The sequence below is a fragment of the Aspergillus costaricaensis genome (assembly GCF_003184835.1).
Source record: "Aspergillus costaricaensis CBS 115574 unplaced genomic scaffold BO79scaffold_23, whole genome shotgun sequence".
Taxonomy (NCBI): domain Eukaryota; kingdom Fungi; phylum Ascomycota; class Eurotiomycetes; order Eurotiales; family Aspergillaceae; genus Aspergillus; species Aspergillus costaricensis.
The window spans coordinates 310,121-331,685 of record NW_020291823.1 but is presented as its reverse complement, the minus strand read 5'-3'; the positions used below and the strand labels follow the sequence as shown (position 1 = coordinate 331,685).

At 50.9% G+C, this 21,565-nt stretch overlaps 8 protein-coding genes across 8 annotated transcripts in view; 5 read left to right on the top strand and 3 right to left on the bottom strand.

The window, feature by feature from the left end:
• Window positions 1–223: 223 nt before the first annotated feature.
• On the top strand, window positions 224–1,362 carry BO79DRAFT_269924 (uncharacterized protein; the record flags this gene model as incomplete). Its single annotated transcript, XM_025687252.1, has 5 exons — window positions 224–305; window positions 358–483; window positions 544–696; window positions 768–1,016; window positions 1,067–1,362. 5 exons carry the CDS (start codon window positions 224–226, stop codon window positions 1,360–1,362), a joined length of 906 nt encoding a protein of 301 aa, XP_025537778.1.
• A 195-nt stretch (window positions 1,363–1,557) lies between these two features.
• Window positions 1,558–3,721, bottom strand: BO79DRAFT_246567 (lysophospholipase Plb1). The gene is made up of 2 exons (XM_025685580.1): window positions 3,604–3,721; window positions 1,558–3,544 (listed from the first exon to the last, which is right to left on the bottom strand). Exons 1-2 carry the CDS (start codon window positions 3,653–3,655, stop codon window positions 1,674–1,676), a joined length of 1,923 nt encoding a protein of 640 aa, XP_025537777.1. The 5' UTR covers window positions 3,656–3,721; the 3' UTR covers window positions 1,558–1,673.
• A 1,254-nt stretch (window positions 3,722–4,975) lies between these two features.
• On the top strand, window positions 4,976–5,486 carry BO79DRAFT_121505 (uncharacterized protein; the record flags this gene model as incomplete). Its single annotated transcript, XM_025677946.1, has 2 exons — window positions 4,976–5,086; window positions 5,196–5,486. 2 exons carry the CDS (start codon window positions 4,976–4,978, stop codon window positions 5,484–5,486), a joined length of 402 nt encoding a protein of 133 aa, XP_025537776.1.
• BO79DRAFT_198200 (putative G-patch domain protein) lies at window positions 5,196–7,558 on the top strand. The gene is made up of 6 exons (XM_025681324.1): window positions 5,196–5,524; window positions 5,645–5,720; window positions 5,768–5,967; window positions 6,012–6,072; window positions 6,122–6,465; window positions 6,512–7,558. The coding sequence occupies exons 1-6, from the start codon at window positions 5,486–5,488 to the stop codon at window positions 7,529–7,531; spliced, it is 1,740 nt and encodes a 579-aa protein (XP_025537775.1). The 5' UTR covers window positions 5,196–5,485; the 3' UTR covers window positions 7,532–7,558.
• A 133-nt stretch (window positions 7,559–7,691) lies between these two features.
• BO79DRAFT_230143 (uncharacterized protein) lies at window positions 7,692–13,690 on the bottom strand (the record flags this gene model as incomplete). Its single annotated transcript, XM_025684083.1, has 6 exons — window positions 7,692–8,287; window positions 8,685–9,438; window positions 9,484–9,624; window positions 9,672–10,016; window positions 11,207–13,548; window positions 13,645–13,690. 6 exons carry the CDS (start codon window positions 13,688–13,690, stop codon window positions 7,692–7,694), a joined length of 4,224 nt encoding a protein of 1,407 aa, XP_025537774.1.
• An 845-nt stretch (window positions 13,691–14,535) lies between these two features.
• BO79DRAFT_198195 (glycoside hydrolase family 55 protein) lies at window positions 14,536–17,063 on the bottom strand (the record flags this gene model as incomplete). Its single annotated transcript, XM_025681323.1, has 5 exons — window positions 16,781–17,063; window positions 16,303–16,724; window positions 15,888–16,253; window positions 15,350–15,826; window positions 14,536–15,288 (listed from the first exon to the last, which is right to left on the bottom strand). The coding sequence occupies exons 1-5, from the start codon at window positions 16,893–16,895 to the stop codon at window positions 14,536–14,538; spliced, it is 2,133 nt and encodes a 710-aa protein (XP_025537773.1). The 5' UTR covers window positions 16,896–17,063.
• Window positions 17,064–19,226: 2,163 nt separating this feature from the next.
• Window positions 19,227–20,724, top strand: BO79DRAFT_219431 (uncharacterized protein; the record flags this gene model as incomplete). The annotated part of the gene is made up of 2 exons (XM_025683454.1): window positions 19,227–20,471; window positions 20,695–20,724. 2 exons carry the CDS (start codon window positions 19,227–19,229, stop codon window positions 20,722–20,724), a joined length of 1,275 nt encoding a protein of 424 aa, XP_025537772.1.
• A 561-nt stretch (window positions 20,725–21,285) lies between these two features.
• The window catches only part of BO79DRAFT_238864 (ferric reductase family protein), a gene marked incomplete at both ends in the record, with an annotated part of 2,077 nt that continues 1,797 nt past the window's right edge, over window positions 21,286–21,565 (top strand). Inside the window, one exon of the mRNA XM_025684856.1 lies at window positions 21,286–21,515. Coding sequence (XP_025537771.1) covers window positions 21,286–21,515 — 230 coding nt within the window. The remainder of the gene's footprint in view (window positions 21,516–21,565) is intronic.

Below are 21,565 nucleotides of genomic sequence, written 5' to 3'. Positions count from 1 at the left end.
CATTCAATCCACCCCATCAACACCATTAACCAACATGGCTGTACTACTCTTCACTATAGGCCATCCCGTCTCCATTATGTATTCACATCATCAACAGCATTCAAATACCCCGATTCCCCCAGCATGACCATTACTCTACTTCATCCCCCATCACTCTCCTTCCCTCCCTCTTGACCCCATAAACACCATATCACCAAATCGTATCCTACAATCCACATCCAAAATGTACCTAACCCTCATCCTCACCCTCCTCGCCACCCTAGCAGCCTCCATCCCCGCCGACGGCCCAAGCTTCACAGACATCTGTAAGCCCACCCCAACACATCCCACCTTAGCACCAACATACTGACCGACCAGACAACCCCCAGTGCCACAAAGACCCCGACTGCGGCACCGGATGCTGCTACAACGGTCTCTGTCTCGCCTACTGTCTTCACAATGAGGATGATGTTCACACGGAACTAGTCCGCAGTTTGATCGATGGTAGAGCCCCCCTCCTCCACTTACCCATACTACCATACCCATCAACTAATACGTGTTTAGAATCCCGCCTCCACACAGAAGGAGACATTGAAGTCACCGCCCCAGTATGCCACACGAACAGAGACTGCGGGAACGGATGCTGCTATCACGGCCTGTGTCTCGCGTATTGTCCGAATGATTTGGCCAAGCGGGGCGATGGGGATGCTACTTGGCGTTAGTATTTTCTTCTCTTTTTGATCCTTTGTGGGTAGGATGTGTTAGCTGACGAGAGTTGGGTATGATAGAATCTCCTGGTAAACCGCCCAGGTGCAATCGCAGGACTTGTAAGGGTGGATGTTGCCGGAAGGGGCTCTGTACGTATTGTTATAAGGATAAGAGGGATGATGGTGTTGATGATGACGGGGAGTATGGGTATGATTTGGATGGTGATGTCGATTTTGATGGTGATGTTGGATTCGATGGTTACGACGATGACAGTATCGATGTCTATGATGATAGCGATGATGTTGCATCGGCACCGGAGATGCATAAGAGTGAGTCCAACCCTACTTCCTTCCGATGACCAACCGACTGATATATATAGGATACTCCATGCCCGACATCGACCTCCTCCCCACCTCAACAGACATTATTCACACCGACGGCATGTGCAGCAAGCGAACATGCAAGGGATGCTGCTGGCAGAATGTCTGCATGGCTAAGTGTCCTCGCGGTGAGCAGGATGAGGTTGTAGACGACGGTCAAGAATCCGAAGAGGCTTCTCTTGACCTTGTGGACTGGAATCTCCCACAGGTTGTCTGCAGCCGTACAGCCCCGTGCAAGGTTGGATGCTGCTGGCATGGACTGTGTTGGGGGTTGTGTCGGTGGAAAGGTAATTAGATCATATTATGAGAGAATTCGGGGGATTTGGTTGATAAATGACTCCAACTGGGGACGGACGAGCAAGAAGGAGTGCACTTCACTGATTGGATTTTGGTATGCTTGGGACGAACTAATCGGGTGATGGTGCTGTAACTCAGTACTTAGTAGGGGACTTGGAGTCTTTTACGAATTAATGAACAAGAATTACATGCAATGCTTTCCTATCTACATTCTTTCTGGATGTATCTCCGGAGTATTTCACATCTATCGTAACCTCATATCCATAAGATCTCTAGCATACACACCCATACCCAAATCCCAACCTCCACTCACATCAACCAAACCCCCAGCACAACCGGAAGCAACCCCCAAACCCACCTCGACACCGCCAAGTTCCTCACGCCCGCACTCGTCATCAACACCTTGGGCTCATACGCCGCCGGCTCCGTACTATTCCTCGTCCCATCCCAACAATACTTCTCAAAGCACCGCTCACACACATCCGGCACCTGGGTATGCGTCCGATCAAACGAGCGACTCAAAATCGCGCAGCCCGCGCAGGTCGGCCAATCCTCGTAAGACTTCCTCGACCCGTTACCCATTGTAACCACGTTCCAGCCATTGGTGATCATGTCGTCACGCTCCGAGATCTCGTACTTGAGCTGGAAGGTCGATTTGTTGGACAACGTCGTGTATGGGTAGTTGGGGAGGTAGACGACGAGGGGCGCATGCCCTGTAATATTACTGCTATTGCAGCCGAAGAATGTCGGACGGGTGTTCAAACCCTGGTTGATGAAGGTGCTTTTGTCTGGGATGCTGGGGAAGGCGGTGCCGTTTCCGATGCCGGTTGAGTTGAGACTACGTTCGTAGGTAGCCACGAGGGGACTGCCGTTGGGCCAGTTGTCTGAGGTACTGGCTGAAGAGTCGACAGCGAAGATGACATCCACGTTGCGGGCAGGTTGAATTAAGGGGTGGAGGGGGAGGTTTTGTTTATCTTCGCCGCCGTCGACGACGTTCAGGTCCGGGGTCTTTTCGTATGAGATTGTCGCGTTGCGGTACTCGTAGAAGGGGTTGGGGGAGTAGATAGCGATATCGTCGTTACGGTCGCCGAGTTCTTCGAGGATGCTGGCGAGGACCGTTTTGAGGGCTGATGGGATGTCGGTGGTGTTGAGCTTGAGGATAAATTGGTTGAAGAGACTGGAGGAGGTTCCCATGACAAAGCCGGCGTTGTCGAAGCCGCGGACGCAGGATCGGCCGGATGGGACTTCGCCGTTCTCGAAGTAGGAGCCGAGGTATTCGAGGGGAGCGAAGCCGAAGATGGATGGATCGAAGCTGCCGAATTCCCAGGGGTTGAACTCGTACACGGTCGAGTTGCTGCCGATTAGGGTCTCGCCTGGGTTACGGCCGTCGGCGACGAGGAGCGGCATGGGCATGTTTCCGTTCTGGAAGTCCTGGGTCAATGCGATCGATGACCAGGTGTAGCCGGGGCCTCCGTCGGTCGCGTTGATGAGTTGGTAGGAGAGTGCGCGACCCCAGTAGTCGGTGAAGGAGGTGTTGAAGCCAGCGTCTTTCTTACCGGCGACGACCTTGGCTAGGTCGCGGTAATACTTGGCTGTATCCCAGGCTTGTAGCCCGTTGGTCTTGGGGCCTTTCGTGATGGAGTTCTGGAACTGCCAGACTTCGCCCTCTTTGTAGGTTTGTAGGTTGGAGACGGTGGTGAAGTTGTTGATGTAGATTGAACCTAGGAGCCAACCACCTCCGGAGAGCCCGGACAGGTATGTGGCTGACTGCAGAAGACCACCGAGCTGTCCATTGTGTGTTGAGTTCTCTGTTCGACTGTCAAATGCTTTGAGTGCGCCGGCGCCGTTGGTAAGTGCTCTGTAGCCACCGCCAGATACGGCAATACCGATGTTGGGAATGTTGGTGATGTTGGACGAGTGGCTGTTGATGTATGAGACGGCGTCAAATGAGCTCATGTTGATGTGACCGAAAAGGTCTTTCATTGCTGAGACGGTCTGCTTGCGTCGGACGTCGAGCCATGCTGTCTCGTTCGATGACAGGGTTGACGCGCTGCGGATTGTCGGTCTGTTTGCAGGGCAGGAAACGTTGCTCGGGGTATAACCGTCAGGAGCATTGTCCAATGCGCGAGGTGAGATGTCTGCAAATGTGAGATCGGCGGTTGTGGGAACAGCGATGCCTCCTATGAGCGGGTTAGCATGAGTTAGTGCTGCATGATGATGTTGAAGATAGGAGATATACCTTGGATATACTCCAGGGCGGCTAGAGCCGTAAAGAGTGCATTAAACTTCATGTCTGCTCTGGGTTGCACCAAGTGACACGTCTAGCATAACACAGACTGCAGTGCATGATAAATGAGGGTGCTCCTCAGGGATTTATAAGAAATTGACGAGCGGACCACACTATTAGCGCTTATTTATTACCAAAATCTCCGAGCACATAAATGAGCACAGCAAAATCTGAGGTGGCAGGGCCAAGCCAGGCAAGGCGCAGCATGTAGACATTGTCGGCCCTGACTTGTGCTGCCAGAGATACTACAGAAGACTTTGTTGTGATTGCATTGTGCCCCGTTCAACTAAGCTAGTGCAGAAACCCCGTCAGGGTCCATGAAACGGGGAATTCCGATTGGAGAGTGGTGTCAGGCAGCAGAATAATATTGAGGCGATCCAAAATAGTATCTTCCTGTGTGGTTTCATTGGCATCGCATAGGCTCAGCCCTACGGGGCAGCCCGCAACTCAGACCCTTCCGGGTTTCCGAACGAGGAACAATGTTTGGGTAGACCTCCGTACGAAACCTCTACAATGGCCTCTGTTGAGATATGACAGGACGTCAATGGACCAGCACAGCCACTGAGTATTTCAGTCAGCGCATATCCTGCATAAACTACAGGGTTCTCGGAGCAACAGGGCGAAATTGCTGGCTGCCAAGACTCTATCAGCAACAGGGCTGGAGTGGAGACCCTCAATTAGGCAACTGCGTCGTTCCAACGGTCTATTATGGTTCGTTTACCCCTAGTTTGATGCCATATGAAGTAATAAAAGCCGCTAGCAGGAAGTTATTGGCCGCGGCTTAACCGTTATTGGCGAAGGAACAGCAACAGACTTCCGCCAGGAAAGCCACCTGATTAGGTTCGCTACCGACAGTCAGAAGCTGAACTGCACTTGGCATTGGGAAAGAACAGTTAGGATCACTACACGTAGAACTGAAGTGAAGTCATATGGATGCTATCTCTACGGTTACAAAGCAGCAAACTATGGCTCAGATGACAAGTCATGCCATTAACATGGAATTACGCAGAAGCGACTTGGGAAGAAATGTGATGTTGTACCGTGAGACCTGGAATACTAGGGTGACTTTCATAACAATAGCACCAAGAGTTCAGTCTGGACTTAGGAAAAGATTGAGAATTACTACGATATGCATTCAGAGTGAATACATTTAATTGTGACAAATTGGGTGATGGAGATTGAACAAGCTGCTTGTGAATGCAGCAGGGCGGTCAGATTCTGCCGAGTCCGGGGCTTTCTGGCTTCAAGCAATGATCCGCTCATCTTCCACCACTATCAATCTCCTTGTATCCGATCACCTCAGCCATGTCTCATTTTCATCCGGATGAGGCCAGGTATCCGCCTGGTCCATCTCACAGACCTATGCCCCGCCGTGACGACCGGGACGGCCGCATGTACGACGATCGTTCGCCATCCCGATCGCGCTCGCCTGGCGGTATACGCTCTCCTCCCCGCAACCAGTAGCACAGAGCGCATGCTTTCCTTGGACAAGCGTCAATTTGCTTCTTCAGATCTAGCTGTTACTAACTAAATCACATGAGAAGATCTCTCACGCTCGCCTCCCCGTGGGCCCGCGGCGGACAGAAGACCCGATTATTCCGGAGACCGAGTCGACTCCGGACCCCGTTACCGCAGTCGGGATCGCGATGACTTTCGACGGCGCTCGTCGCGCTCCCCTCCTCCAAGGCGAGGAAGAGCAGCTTACCGGGATCGCGACCGTGAGGGCTATCGCTCTCCGGGATACCACAGTCGGAGCCGAAGCTACAGTCGCAGCCGCAGCCGCAGCCCTCGCCGCAATCGACAACCGCATTACGGACATGAAAGCAGAGAGGTGATGATGGATGGCCTACCGGTGGACATGGTGGAAGAAGACGTTCGACAACTCCTTTCCCTTGATTTTTGTTGTGGACTCGGAGCGGTGCTCCGCCCAACACCTTTGATGGCAAGAGGCTGAGAATGCATGTCACCGGGTTCCGGTCGACGTGGTTTACAGATTACCAACGAGTTGAAAGAGTTCTATCATGTTGAGGGCCTAGATGACGTTCGTGTCATTCGTGATCGACAGACCAGTGAGTATGGCGTAGTTTATTCTTGCTGCAGTGCTAACATGTGGCAGAGCTGTCCCGACAACTTGGATTTTTGAGGTTTCGGAATTTAAGCTTATCCCGAGCATTTGTGGAGCGCAACTTTCCTACAATCTACCTACATGGACCCAGCGCACAGGACGACCGCGGCACAAAGGTCCGCATCGCATATAGCCGTGAAAGAGAGGACCGTGCTCGTGCGAGAGCAGAGGCGGACTGGAACTGCATGATGGTATGTTCCACGGGGGTTTCTAAGCATGGAGCTAACGCATGCAGTGTGGCATTGTGAATTACTCTACCCGCCAGAAATGCTTCAGGTGTCAAGCGCCCCGGCCTGGTACGTTCACTGCGGCTTCTACCTTGTATTGCGTTTCTAATCTGAACAGACGCCGGCCCGGCTGGTCCTCCTGGGTTGCCAGCACCGAAGGTGGAAAACCATGGCGACAACGATGCTGCGCCGGAGAACCAACCCTCTCAATTCCTTCTTTTCCGCGGACTGGAACCTTCCGTAACGGAAGAGCTTCTCGCCAAAGGTGTTGCCAAGCTGTATCGTCCTACATCTGGGAACGAGGCACCAGGCAATGGGAAGAAGGGGGCAAAGGTGGCTTCTACTACGGGCGATTCCAACCTTGGTGCCAGGGAGGGATCCATCCGTCGCGTGTTGCTGGTGCGAGACCGTCGCAGTAACGAGAGCTGGCGCTATGGATTCGCCGAATTTGCGACTATTCAGGTAAGCATGTCGCTATTTGCTACCAAAGCTTTCTAATGCCAGACAGGATGCACAAGCTGCTATCACACGTTTGAACTCGTTTGAAAAGTTCACCATATCATCCAGACCGGTTCTGGTCAGCTACATTCACGCCGGTGTATTTGTTCCGGTGCTCAATCCCACAAGCAACGAGAAATTCACATTCAGTCCTCTGAACAACCCATCGCTGAAACTTATGTACTGGGATGAAGAGGCATATGCCAACGAGCTTACTGTATCGACGGCCGAACTCGACAATCCAAAGGGAGATAAACCCGCGGGTCAATCCGATAAATCCAAGGATGCAGATAAAGCGAAGAAGCGCAAGGCGGAAGCGGCTGCCGCTGCCGGAGCGAAGAAGATGGCAGTCCCATCGCATCTGCAATTCTGGAGTAACCGTCACGCCGAGTTGCACGGAATCCAGAAGAAGGATGCGGACGAGAAAAGCACAGAGCATGGCTCGGACCGCGGAGTCTCTCCATCCGAAGCAACCGCTCCACCATCCCAATCTTATGCCGATCCCAACCGCAATTGCTGCTACTTGTGCATGCGCCAGTTCAAATCATCAGCAGAAGTTAATCGCCACGAGCGGCTCAGTCAACTCCATCGTGGAAATCTACAGGACGAAGAACTGGTAGCCAAGGCGACAGGCAAGCTCATCAAGCACGGAATCATCCCAGCACCAACTGAGTATCGTGACCGCGCACGAGAGCGGCGCAAGGCGTTCGGCTCCAAGCCCTCAGCGAAGAACCGACCCGCTCCGCCCCCGCCAAAGGAAGAGGAGCCCCCAGTACAGACCACATCAAAGGGAGCATCTCTGCTCAGCAAGATGGGATGGACGGGTGCCGGCTTGGGCGCTCAAGGCACCGGCATGACCGCGCCGATAGCCACAGAGGTATACGCCCAGGGCGTGGGTCTAGGCGCGCAAGGCAGCAAACTAGGAGACGCAACCGAAGAAGCCGGGCGCAACACGCGCAACCGGTACGACGAATTCCTGGAGAAGACAAAGCAAACAGCACGAGAACGATACGAGCAGCTAGACCGATAGCATGTACAGTAGTTAATCCTGACACCCGTTTATGCACGCAATGCAATATAATACAATCACCCAACCATTCCATAACAAACAAACAAAAAAAGAGTAGAGATCCATCATTCAAAAAGGGTATCTTCCATCATATCCACCCCCATCCATTTCAAAACCCCCCTCACTCCTTCTTCTCCACAGCCGCCGCCGCGGCAGCAGCAGCAGCAGCAGCCGCACTCCTCTCCTTCTCCCTCTGCAACTCCTTCCCAAACTTCTCCCCAAGCACCTTCTCAACCCACCCCTCCACCTCCCTCTCCAACTCCTTATCCTCGCCGCGCATCAACGCCCCATCCCCCTCCACCATCCCCTTCCTCACGAACCTCCTCATATCCTCCACCCCATTAATATCCAGCGCGTACAAAAGCCCCCCCGCACCCATCATCCCGAATGACAGCACGTTCATTGTCGCCAGGTGCAGCGCCTCGAATGCCTCCGCCCCGCCGCTGACGTTCGGCTTGTGGTACACGCTGCTTGTGTAGTATGGTGGGATGCTCGCGAGAAATTTCCGGTTCATGGCTCGCCGCGTGCTGTAGATGCTGAATGTGAAGAAGGCGAGGCCGCCGAGGAGGAGTTTTAGGTTGGTTTTGGGCGTCCAGAGGGCGGGGAGGGGGGGGTTGAATTCGTCGGAGGGGGATCTTGTCATTGATGTTGATGCGGGTGGGGTGGAGGGGGGTTGGGATTGGGGGGAAGGGGGTTCGGTGGGTGTTGTTTGGGGGTCTGTGGAGGAGGAGGAGGATGAGGAGAAGAGGGAGGAGAAGAGCATTTTGGTGGTTTGGTTGGTTGGTTGGTGGTGGTGGTGGTGGTGGTGGTGAGGGGATTGTCGTTGCGGTTGTTGTGGCTGTGGTTGTGGTTGTAGTGACAATTGTGCTTTGTAAAAAAGGGTGAAGGTAGAATAGTAGAGAGTATGGTATGTGAGAGGACGTTTGGTTTATATCCTGTAGGTAACTGAGATGAGTCTCTGACTGCGATTGGAGATTCTGCGGAGATGATGACCAATCGGGAAAGTCGTGGTCATGTGATCTTATCCAAGTCTAGACCGTCTTGGAATATAATAGACATTATTCGAATTTTGTAAATCAAAATTACATATACGATGGCTATGTATATTACATACTTATTTGACTCCCCTCTCCTCCAAATGTATATATCTGCAGTACTCTCTCCTTCTGCGCCCGGATCCATGTATTCATCTCCTCACTCAGACACAGCAATTCCAGGTTCGACAAGTGAGACGAGACCATCCATCCACCAACCAGCGCAGCAGTCGGATAATGAGCCGTCGTGACTCGCCGTCCGTCGGCTTCCGGATACTCGATCTTCTGCGGGCTGAAATGAACTGACATCGTCTGGCTGCCGAGAATGTATGGTACAGTGGCGCAGATGTCAAGAGCGAGAGTCTCAATCAGGTTGATAGTCTCCTGTATTTGCTCCAGCATTACACCATCCGGTAGGATCTGCAGACAGCGGAGTATGATGTTTTGCACGACAATCCGGGAATCCCGGTAGAAGTTCCATGTTCCGGCCATCCAGAGGTCGGTGTAGCAGTCGCAGCGGTTCTTGTACATGCCGGCTTCCCGGACGGACTGGGGAACTCGGACCGCAGGGAGTGGTTTCCAGTGTTCAGGGAGCGCGTATTTCCAGGCTTCGAGATTCGCATCTAAGCTGTAAGCCCGTGCGAGGATGTCGTGGATGTCTTGGACTTGGTTTGTGCCTTCTTCGTTGAATCTATCCCATGCTTGGCGGAGACCGACTAGCTCGGAGGTGATCATGAGGAGCTGGGATGATGCTGACTGTGGTGCTGCGGGAGATAGAGGCCATTGGTTTGGCGTCTGCATGGTAGGATAGGCTAGGCCTTTGGATGATTTGATCTGCTCTGGTTAGTATATGGCTGGCTGAAAGGCTACAATACATACCAGCTGGACCTGGACCGCATTCTCTAAGATCAGCGATATAATTGAAGATCGCTGCTCCGGCCGCTTGCTGTTCACGAGAGCGACAGCGCCTCGTAGATGTGTCCTCCTTGGATGTCTGTTTTCTTTGATAGCGCAGAACTCCTGCCGTCATATTAGCTATCATCATACAGCGGTCATTGTCGACATACCTCATAAGTAGATAAGAGAAGGATGCTCATCAAAACATCGTCCACAGTGTGAGTGATGTCACCCTGTAACGCTTCCCTCGTCTTGGCAATAGCCTTGACAAACAACTGCTGCGCTGTCTGCAGAAAAGACCGATTCCCCGTCCAAGCAGCCACAGAGAAGTACGACACGGCCAAAGTGCCGACATGTAAATGAGAGCCAGGCTGGGTATAGCAGAAAACATCAGGCAAGATGTCCATGAACCCGCGTAGGATTAATGGATCTCGAGGCGAGTAGATGTACGAATTGAAGAACATCGTAGTGACAGTATCATCAGTCGGCAAAACCAACGCCCTTGGGACCTCCTCCTGCGCAGTGCGCAGTAGTGGTCCGGCCTGCGGAAGATCTGCGCTGGAGTTGGTGCTAATCAAAGCATCGTTGGATGATACCGGAGTAGGCGAAGATCGAACCGATCTTACTCCCACCTTCGGAGAAGACACTCTACTAGATGTGTCTCGCTTCTTGCGGTGGAACGCTACTTGGTCTCTTAACATGACATCAAAAGGGTGCGGATAGCCAGGACATGTCCGGCCTGTCCGAACACATGCTCTGCAGTGTGGACGAGTTTCATCGCACTAGATTATTAGCAATATATTACTAGATGGTTCCGTGCGCATACCTTAATCCGTCGTTTCCGACAGTTTTGGCACCCCGTGCTTGGCTTCCCGCCGTATACCATGATGTAAATTGCTTTTCCGATCAGGCGGCAAGATTGGTCTCGGACTAATCGTTGGTGTATGCAGTCGGATTCGGATAGTGGTTCCACACAAGCACAAGTACTAGCACTTCTGGAACGGTTCCTAGCAAGCCCATAGTTTGATGGCCGATCCACTGGATTGTCTGGTTGCCAGGGCTTGCATGTTCACTAGTAGTTGTCGCACAGATCCAGCGCTGCGGGACCAAAGCCGTCAGGAAATCGGGCCTGTCAGGTGTCACCCGATCGCCTTATCGTCGCTCACGTGGCGCATGAGTCAGCTTATCTTATCGTTCGAAAAGATTTTAGATGTTCGCATAGTCGTGCATTGTATGCTACACAACTAGACATAAGCATGTAGAAGCGAAAGTAATGTTAAGCTGAATATCATTTGACCATGTAAAGGGCACATCGCCCACCAACGCTGTTGAGGATATCAAGTACAAAATTCCATCGTAAAGATCACATTTCCCAAAAAGCAAAGAAAGACAACATAAATCATGAAACATCATCATCTAATCATAAGTACATCGCTATACCGTATTATCATTAATAGGCGTCATCTTGAAAAAGTCGAAGGGTATGTTCATAACGCATAATTCATCGCAAACATGAAGATCTGCGGCTAAAGCCGCATATATGCAATCAGGCAGCAAACAACCACCCAGTCATCGTACAAGAATACTTTTCTCAGGACACCTCAGTAGCATCCTATCGTGCATAGCCGGTAGTGATTAACATATCGGCCCGGCCAGGACGGTCGAAACGATCAATTCCGAGATGTTCCTTGCCATCCCGACCCACATAGATTCCAAAGCCGTACATGGAATGCTCTCGGTCGCCAGGAGGGGCAACGACCAGTCGGGTGACCAGATCCGCCTTGCTCCTAGGCTCGCGCAGGATCTTGTCTGCTAGCAATGGGCTTTGGTACAAAAAGCTCATCTGATCGGCCAGCGTGCTAATGTCATGTGGCAAGCGGCGGCAGCGGCGGGGCCATATGCACAGGAAAGACACCATGTAGAGTGCACAGAATGCCACGATGGCATAGAACGCAGGCATCAGAGCAGAGATCAAGATCGTCCCATCAGACGGGTGGTACAGGGCGATAAACATCCCACCGGCCAGGATAGGGATCGCCGCGGACATCGTACTCACGAATGAGATCCAGGCCACCTTATAGTGCTTGTTTAGAATTGCGGCGAGTGTCACCTGAAAGGGAAAGCAGGAGGTGTAAGACAATAAGAGACTATGCTCTGCTCGAGCACCGGTCGGAGAAGCTAGAGCCGCAAACGGCTGCAGCGCACGGAAATAGACATCAATTGGCTGCCATGCCAGAAAGAGGACATTTCCAATAAAGGCAGGAACAAAACTGTAGCAGAAGTTGGAAGAGGAAAATGCACCAGTAGAAGGCAGTGTTGGCAAACGCGGGGGGAATCCGTCTTTAATCGCATTGTGGATGAAGCTGACCAACACGAATGCAATAAACAAGGCGCAAATAATTATCGTCCATAGAACGACAAAGCCGTCGCGAAGGAACCAGGGGATCCAGCGATAGCGAATAGCTGGCGAATACAGATGTTGATAGTACTCTTCCTTCTCTGCGAGGCCATGCTGCTCAACGTCAAATGATACCCTTGACAGGCCGTGTGACTGCATCTGAAGATTCTTCTCCTTGCGGTGCAATGATGGTGTCCGAACTGGTGCATCTACCTCGCCGATTCCGTAGAATATATCCGCACGGTTTGATAGTTTCCAGTAGCCCAATCGCAAGAACCGCGGGTCGAGCGATTCGCCTACATCTGGCAATGTCTCGGATTGTTCAAAGTCATGCAAGATGTTCGATCGCTGGATAATTGAAATCAGATCGGCCAGACTCACAGGGTCCCACATCAATCCGGACCATGTGCGTACAAAACGAAACATGAGCAGGAGCAGACCAATGGTCAACAACGCATAGATGGCCACGAGGGTCCAGCCAACCGCCGAAACTGATGCCCACCGCCACGTCCCCTGTCCATCGATCAAGTACCACTTAGCCTGGAAGAGGCAGCTCAACAGTGGTAGAGTGATCAAGTTTGACAGCCACATGGTGAACAAAGTGAAACCAACTATTCCCTCGCCATACCGGAAGTAGGAGAAGTCCGGGATCAGAAAGTTCCGTGATAAGATGGGCAGGCTCTGGAGGACATGACCAAGCGGCCGCTCTGAAGCCATGATGGCAAACGGCATGATTCTATACACTGCCGCTTGGATCACAAACGTCCAGATAGTGATGACCATCCCCAAGATTTGGGGTAGGAATTGCATCACAAAGTAATGCGAGCCGCCTAGTCCAGTATAGTCCCAGAGCCCATCATGCCGCCGCGACCATACATTGCAGAAGCTTATTCCGGCAATCATAAGCAGGCAACAGACAATTATGGCAGCCAGTGCCCATGACCGCAAAACTGTAGGCACATAGTCCAATGGCGGATACAACAGGCTGTCATGTGGGGGTTCAACAGCGACAAACGATTCTGGATCTACCGAGCTTTGAGGTGCCCTCCCGATAGAGTCGGATAATTGTTGCGGTGGCCGTGCTGGTGGTGTTGCCGATTGACCAGGCGAGCGAATGAAGCAGCCCAATCCTTCATCCCAGAGCAGTGGCTCGAGAGGACTGTCATTGCTGGCGAGCGAACTTCGCCGTCTGGGCCCTGCAACTTCCTCGTCACGCGTAAGTTGACTGATGGCGAAATGAATGTATGGCGAGTCATCCACCCCAGGAGTAGGCGGCCGCCCCGCATAGCTGTCACTGGGTTCCCGGCGACTCGTGGTATCTGACATGGGGCTGGGCTCGGGGTCTTCCTCTTCGACTGCACGTATGGTTTGAGAAGGGGGTGTAACAAAATTCCTGTTCTCGCTCGGGACGTTCAAAGAATGCTCCGATCGTGCACCAGCGGGCTGCGGGGCCAGATTCGTTCGAGAGATGCTAGGAGAGGGTGTTCGAGACGGAGGATGAGAGTTTGGTGTCGCATACCGCGCCACGGTAAGTCGACTGCCGCTGGCTCGGGATCTTGCACTGGAGGAAGGACTTGAGAAGGAATAGTAGTCGTCGGAGGCGGCGATCGACTGTTGAGACTGGGTGTGCATTAATTGTGGTCTACTAGCTGTGAAGAGATCAGTCATCGGTCAGCCTGATTTCGAAGACGCATCATGCTTTATTCCTCTTGGCTGGGTGCCAAGGTTATGCAGAGTAAACTTACAACTGACAGTTCTGAGACTCACATTCCCAGAGCCCGGAGCGAGCATGGCGGCGGCCGAAATGCAACCGAGGAATGTATGCGGTGAACAGCTCACTTGCAGTGCGGATTGTGGATGTGTCCGATGAACATTCCCCCAGATGCAGACCCTGTACCTGCCCACGAGGTATTAAGAGGCAAGTGCAGCAAACAAAAAGGCAAGGGACGATGCTGAATTGGGCTGGTATCACGGTTTGGGGTGGTTGGTTATACGGGCGACCATGTCTCCCAGCCTCCTCGGGCTGTGGTGGCTGGGCCCGAGGAGCAAAGGGCCGATCGGACAGCACAGGGCATTAGTGCCTGTTTAGCCCTTGGGATCATCGACATGGTCATCACTGATTGGACGACATTGTCGACGAGACATGATGTTCAAACTGTCAGGGAGGCTAAGGATGTGTGATGGGGGTTGAGGTGGCCCTTGATGGATGGATCGCCTTGAATTAAGAGCCACCGCCCGAATCCTAGGTTGCGGCCCGATCCACTCAGACCCTTGGTTTCCCACCCACGGTTCCCATCACTTCACATTGTGATAGTGAAAAGGTTGTTTGCCAGGGAGTCCAAGTTGTTTATTTGTTTTAATAACAAATGTGTGATTGAAATATTGTTGAGTCCTGCTAACATCACGAATGCATGTGGACTCCGGACTATGTGGGGGTAATAGGAAGGGATTAGTATATATCTCTCCCACACAACCTCTACATCTACTTTGAATGTTACAATGTTCAACCATGCAAATCCAAGGACAATGCAACTATTTGCGTTCGTTGTATTAGTAAATATCATGTGCTCCAGTCTATAACTAAAGATTAGTACTATGGATAGGAATAATACTCATATGTACCCCAGTCATTGCCTTTATGAATCATACAAATATCCGGCAATGACTCCCCCCCAACCGCCAGCATTGTCACTCTGAGTCGCAATGACCTTAGTTCCTTCAAGAACCATATTGGTCGTGCTCTTCGTATTGGTTCCATACAGGTATATGGAGGTTGAATTGGCTATGTCAATCGCATTGGTCTGGCAGTCACCGCTGCAATCACCGTTGTTGTTGAAAAAGACCCAGTTGCAACCACCGTAGAGGAAGAGGTCGGACGAGCCATAAATGCGTTCGAACAATGCCATGCGACATTTGCTATCATTGGCAGCGCAGTTACTAAAGTCTGGATCACTGCTGTCGAGATACTCCCATGGGGCTGGGTTGAGAGCGCGGCTCCCTGCTCCCTGCCAGTATGGTGTTTCACTCTGCTGCATTGCAGTGAAGACGTTCCGGGCATACTGAAAGTTGTACTGGTAGAGTGTGTTGTGCTCGGATCCTGTGCCAATGAGCCAGGTCGCGGCTGTACCTTCCACTAGTAGCCCACGGCCGGTGGAGATGGTTTGCGGGTTGTCCCCATCGAGATCGTGATCGGCTGTCCATCCCCACATGTTCTCAATGTAGGCAGATGATGTACTGGTTAGGTGGAGGAGCCCCCAGGCTGCCTTGCAGTCATTGGGGTCGTCCGTACATAAACTCTCCACTTGGCTACCCGCCGCTCCACCAATGCGGAAATGCGAGTTCCAGAAGCCAACGTCCCCGGGTGACCTGGCAGCGATGTTGACCTCAACCTACAACAGAAAGACATATTAGCGACCATCATACAGAGACTTAAGAGACATCACGTCTTACCAACTTGCAGCCCGGCAGAACATCTGCCACAGTGAACACCAGGTCACTAATTTGCGCAACACCCACATCTCCCGGATACCCTACCCGGATCATGGCGCGAGGAGCAGACTCATCCTCAAAGTTGCTTCCGACAGCACTAATCGTCGAGGCATATGCATCACCGATGATCCGCGTACCAGCAGGCACGAAAATGGTATCTGTAACAATGTATGTACCGGCGGGGAAATACATGAGTGAGCAAGATGTCTTGTAGCGGGACAAAATAAGGTTAATGTTCCGAGTATCATCCGTCTCGCCGTCCCCATAAACCGGGATACCAGGAACATTCTTAATGTTCAGGACCTGCCCGGTGCTATACTCTTGATACGTTGGGGGCGCCATGGTAAAATAGTTCTTCCCTGACAAAAGCGATGAGGAGCGGGATGTAGTGACTGTCTGGCCCTGTTGCGATTGGAACTTGGCATTGTTGGAAGTATACTAATGGTTGAGTCAGATCAACTTGCTTTCCTTGGTCCGGGGGTGCACTTCATCTACTTACCAGATGTCCATGTACCCAGGTGTTGGCAACATTTCCGCTCAACGTGGTTTGTCCTCCTATCTTCACTGTGGCGCCTGAATTCTGAACGTTGTCTAGGACGATAGAATTTCCTGCAGTGTTCGAACTAGATGATGAAATAAGAGTACCCATGCCAACACCAGTAGTATCGACGACGGTCAGAGATCCGGATGTGCCTTGCGCGTCAATTCCCAGGGTACCCTGTTCGAAGCGACAGCCCAAGAATACAATATCGGTCCCTCCAGCCTGAACGCCAGTAGTGGTACCACTGAATGAGATGTTCTTGAAGACCCATTGTTGGCCACTCAACTTCATGCCGGTTGCGCCGCCTTTGAACCAAAGGTCATTCTGTAAGCTGTCAGCGCTATGCCATTATAACAGTAGAGCGCACAATTACCAGAATCAAGTTACTGTTGTAGTCGTATTGTGTAGTTAGGCCGACGTGCTTGGCAGTGTTTGTAGGCATATTGAACCCGACATTGGTGAGCTGAGTCGCCTGGCTAACGGTCCAATCAAGAAGAGTGATGGATTTATCAGCCCCGACCCCGGTCGAGTCGATGATAATGTTCTTAATTCCGAGGTAGAAATTGATCGTACCCCCAAAGTTGGGATCCTTGGCGTAGATGATATGATCGTCCGCGAAATCTGATGATGCCTTGAGGACTGGAGGGTTCGTGGGGTCACCTACAATGACAGTCCCAAGGTACAGCTGCAGAGATGACTTCATAAGATACGTTCCTGCTGGCAAGTAGATGATAGCAGGCTGTCCAGTAGTACCCATGGAATTGGAACTGCGGTCAGGTCCATTTGACGGTCCAGCTATGTGATGTTCGGTCTTAGAAAATGCTTAAAGTGATTGATCGACTCAACCATACCTTTGATTGCAGCTGAGATAGCTGCTGCTGCGTCCTTCTGTCCAGTATTATCCGCGCCAAAATCCTTGACAACGTTGCGGAAGACAGTATAGTTGTCTTTGTACTTCGAATCCATGAAGGATGACTGTCCATTATGATCAATCTGTTCGTACCAGTACCCAGACGAGTTGCTGGATGACGTGCATAGAGAATCTTCTTCCGCCAGTGCAGAATGAGTTATGGGGGCGGTTGTTCGATAAAGCCATGGTTGAGCAGATTGGTTCTTTATCGTGTAAGGAATTCCGCTATTTCAGTCAGCACTTGTAGACATGTGATATGAGACAAAGTGGAAAATACAAGACTCACGAGGGCTTGGGTTGGTAATTAATTGGAGGAAAATGCTGTAACGGCGACATAACTCGGGAGGCTGAGCTATTCCTCGATCCTCCATGGGGCACTGCCCATACTTGAAGGGAAAAGATGCATAATATAGTTACAAGAACGGAGACGGTAGGGGAGCCCATGATTGAGACCTTTTGAGGGTGGTGTAGGGGAAATCACACAACAGAAATCAAGGCTCGACAGGAAGCAGATCCATTCAATTCGAACGAACAGGCCGTATACTGTCTCGTTGGGATCGGAACAGTCTGACAGGACCTGAGCGAGAGGAAGAACAAATGGCCCAGGTCGGTAGCCTGATTCAGGACGATGAATACAAGAGGCGATGACCGGACTTAAATGAAACCATTCATGGTTATGAGCTCGAAGACTTGCCCAGCCTGCACCTGCATACCAGGACAGGGCCGAGGCATGGCAGGCCCAGTCAATCCCCGCCGCCATAGAATCCGCATACTTGGGCATTGGGTCCAATTCAGGGAATGGAAGGCCCTGCGTATGGCACAAGGCAACATTTCAAATTTGACAAATTATGTGGTCGGGACAGATGTTTTGCTTTTTTTGCTTCCTTAAACTTTCCTCCTTTCCGCTTGGCCCAGATCCACTCGGAGAACAAGGTTCAATGTGGACATTACCCCTTTCCGACGGGCAGGCAAATCCGCTCTGTTGCATTGTGATGCGAGATGTGGGATATAGCTAGGCCAGTAGAAAGGCTGAAACCAAATCATGACAGGGAACAGACTTGAGGTGTAGAATGGAGGAGCGAGACAAACAGTCATGTTAGCATCCGCGGTGTCACACGTATAGTAGTAGTCTGGTTGGCCTGCTGATCATTGCAGACAGCTCGGCGGGAGGCTTGGAAGGTACCGGATGAGAGACAGCATGCCGCAGAACACATGCCGACCCGCAACCTTGGAGGGAAACACGTAGACCCTGGATGGCAGGGCCCGAGTTATGGACGTTTCAGTCACGTGAGGGTGTCGGCTGGTGGTCTGCTGTACATGAATGCCTCATCTTCCATCCTGGCTTGAATCGGGGTTCTTCAAAGCTTCATAAGCCAAGATGGCACAGCTTACGCTGTCCACGCCTCGTCATTTAATTAACTACCCCCACAAACATAACTAACTAGCAGTGCCCACCTTCACATCTCCTAGGAACGTTTCTGGCCATTGGCTAATCGACAGTGCATGCTGTAAATACGATATTTCGTATGTTCATCGTACTTGAGACAATAAATTCTCTATCGATCTTTCAATCTCAAATTTGGCAATTCAGTAGCGGAGAAAGATCCCGAGTACTCGACATTGCCCGATCGTGTGCAAGGGGTGGAGTGAATTTCCTACTCTGGCCCCTTACGACTCTGCTAGAGGCTACAGTCTCACCATCAACTATCCACTAGACCAAAATAAAATAATTTCCTTACATTTAACTTGTTTACAAACGGAATTGTGGCTTCCTGGCGACCGGCCCGGGTGAAGCTCGGCCTTTAATTGCCAACGTAACGCGCAGTTTCGCTAGAGTCGAATCCCTATATTTTGTTTTCGGAGAGGTTGGAGAGCTGGCCAGCCTGCCGCTACGTGCGACACAACGTAGGGCTAATGTCTTCATAGCTTGGTAATTCAAGTTCAAGCCCTAGAACTCCGCAGTTGGCGTGCCGATTGTAAACAAGCATAACAGCGAAAAGCCCAGACTTGGTAGATTCCGGTACTTGATTGTTTCTGACACACTATGTTTGTAACCCATCAGACGTGAGTTACACTACTTGGATCCTCCGAGCCAGTGAAAACATGATGGGGAAGCCTTGCGACCAGTAATATTGCTCCTGCTGGAGTATCAAACGGAGCTCGCCGTGGCTTAAGGGAGTTGCCATCTCGCAAGCCGTTTGATTACGATTGAAGAGGATGGCTACATTTTCATTAGCTTAACATAAGGTAACTTCCAACTGCAATTCTTGTTGACAGTCAAATCAGGTGATCCTTGATTTGGGGATATAACGGCGCAACTCGAAGTTTCTAGCATGTCTCAGCACGCTGTATTTGCATGAGACACCGAGTCATTCGAGTCCGACAAGATGGAGCGCTTGCCAACTGAAATCCTCGAGATGATCGGTACCTTCGTAGATGACAAGCCCACGCAAAGGGCTTTGACTGAAACCTCTGTCGAATTCCACACGCTGTTTACACCACGTCTCTATTCCCCTATCACCCTACCAAGCATCTGGACACCCGTCCAGTTTGATCTCATTCGACGACTGTGCTCTTCGCCTGAGTTGGCGAGTCTTGTTCATCACTTCGCTTTCAGGATTCGGGGGTACGACAACTACGGCAAGGATGAACTCCCCCAAAGGCGCAAAGAGTATAAGCCCTTCATTGATGAACTTGTGGCTGCATTATGTGAACTGGGATGTGATGAATGGGTGTGGTGGGATGGTCTGGAGAGCTTATCTAAAGACGCATGGGCTTGCGCAACGCTCATTAAATTGACTCGTCTAACGACTTTGAAGATCGCTCTTGAGAACAATGATTTTTCAGATCTGACAGAGACGTACCTAGCAAGAATCTGGAGATCAGCAGCTTTTCGTCCACAACCACCAGTTCACGCTGCTCCTTTTCAATGTCTCAAAGATCTCTTCCTCTTCCAAAACCGCAGGCAGATCTCAGCACAAACACTGCTTACTTCACAGCATATACTGTACCCGCTCTGTTTTCCGGCTCTCAACCATGTCAGTGTGTGCGGACATTTTAACTCTTGGGATTATGAACAAGATCTCGAAAAGTGCCTGCGTCACGATAAGCTCATGATTACAAATTGTCCAGTCAAAGAGGTTACTATTTGGCTGTCAATATATTCCAACACAGTGATTCAATGGTTCAGACAATCGATTAATCTCGAGCGTCTTAATCTTGTGATAAGTCAGGTGAAGCGTAAACCACCTAGAATAACAGTCACCGACTATTCACGCCAAGTCCTCCTGATGGTAAAGGATACCCTGAAGTCCCTTTCTATTCGGTTGGATGAAAGATTACGGCAAGGCCTTAGAGTGAAAGGGCTCGAGTGCGATCGCCTCAAGATGAGTATTTTCCCATGGTCGTCACTCAAGGATCTGTGTGCTCTGGAGCATCTCACTATACCACATGTAAATCTTACAGGGCTTTCAGACCAACGTACATATGAGGGTCATCCAAAATTTCTCATTGACCACTTTCCTGCCTCACTCAAGACACTCAAGATCACCGACATTGGATTCCATTACATCACTGCATTACTCCTAGATGTTGTGGGATTAGTCAAACAGCGCACTTCCATGCCCTCCCTGGTGAGTGTTTCTCTTGAAGCGTTCACAAGAGAAGACTCGAGACTTACCTTCTGCGATAACTTTATTTTTTGGTATCGGTCGCATAACGACCCCAGGATAAAGGGGCAGGTTCGCCTTGATATCGGACAGGATTCTGGGCTACTTATACAGCATAATGCGCTGAAACCATATACTGAGAGCTATACCTTTCGTTTCTTTAAAGGAGCAAACCACCTTGATGCAGCTTCATTTGCGAGGCTGGCATCCTCAGTAAATGACGAGGTCTCTGTGACTATTAACATACAGCCGGCCCCTTCCTATATAGAAGAGAAGAAAGAGATACCCCAATCATTGGAAACCGGCTAATGCCGCTGTTCCATGCGATTCAAGGATCCTTATTATGGAATAGCTAATAGCGATCGGTGTATGGATGCTTCCAGCTGCCTCTTCGCACGGACTTTACTTGCTTGACTGTACGGTTCTTATCTTTCCCGTAAAGTACATCAACTTAACAATTGGCATCTTTTGAACAAATCAGAGAGCGTATATTATGCAGCTTGGTCATGCCACCACGATAGAACTGCGTCCTCGTCAGAATGTGCTTCGTAGAACAATCTCATAGGATGGAAGAAAACTGTGCTGTGAGCAGATTATTACGATATCGACAAGGCGTAATCGGCGCTAGAAAGGCTAAGCTCCGAAGGTGGGGCGGGAATATGATCCATCATCCAGTAGAACCCTCTGCCCTATAAGTAAGAACATGGTCGGGTAACTGCCTCTGCACCAAAGATTGTGAATTGATTTTTGTCACAGCCTCGGTGACTCGTCTGCCAAAATGCAGATGGAGGGTATGAGCGGGGGGACGTACTACGGCGTCTTGCATGCCTCCGACGTTGACTTTGCCAATATCACCCAGGTCGAGACGTTTCTGCATGAGCTCAAGCACCTGGAGTATCTTCCTATTCTAGGGGCACTCTATGCGGAGTATTTCTGGTATGGGGTTATTGTTCTGCTGGTCGTGGTGGCGGTCATCAACAGGGTGTACTCACTTGTTCGGCGTTTGAGGTGAGTAAGCATATTGAGTTTTGTTTTTTTTTTTTTTTTTTTTTTTTTTT

Coding starts and splice junctions, on each gene's coding strand:
- BO79DRAFT_246567 (XM_025685580.1), bottom strand. CDS start 3,655: ATGAAGTTTAATGCACTCTTTACGGCTCTAGCCGCCCTGGAGTATATC. Junction 3,545..3,603: donor CGCCCTGGAGTATATCCAAG/GTATATCTCCTA, acceptor ACCCGCTCATAG/GAGGCATCGCTGTTCCCACA.
- BO79DRAFT_198200 (XM_025681324.1), top strand. CDS start 5,486: ATGATGGATGGCCTACCGGTGGACATGGTGGAAGAAGAC. Junction 5,968..6,011: donor CGGACTGGAACTGCATGATG/GTATGTTCCACG, acceptor TAACGCATGCAG/TGTGGCATTGTGAATTACTC. Junction 6,466..6,511: donor CCGAATTTGCGACTATTCAG/GTAAGCATGTCG, acceptor AATGCCAGACAG/GATGCACAAGCTGCTATCAC.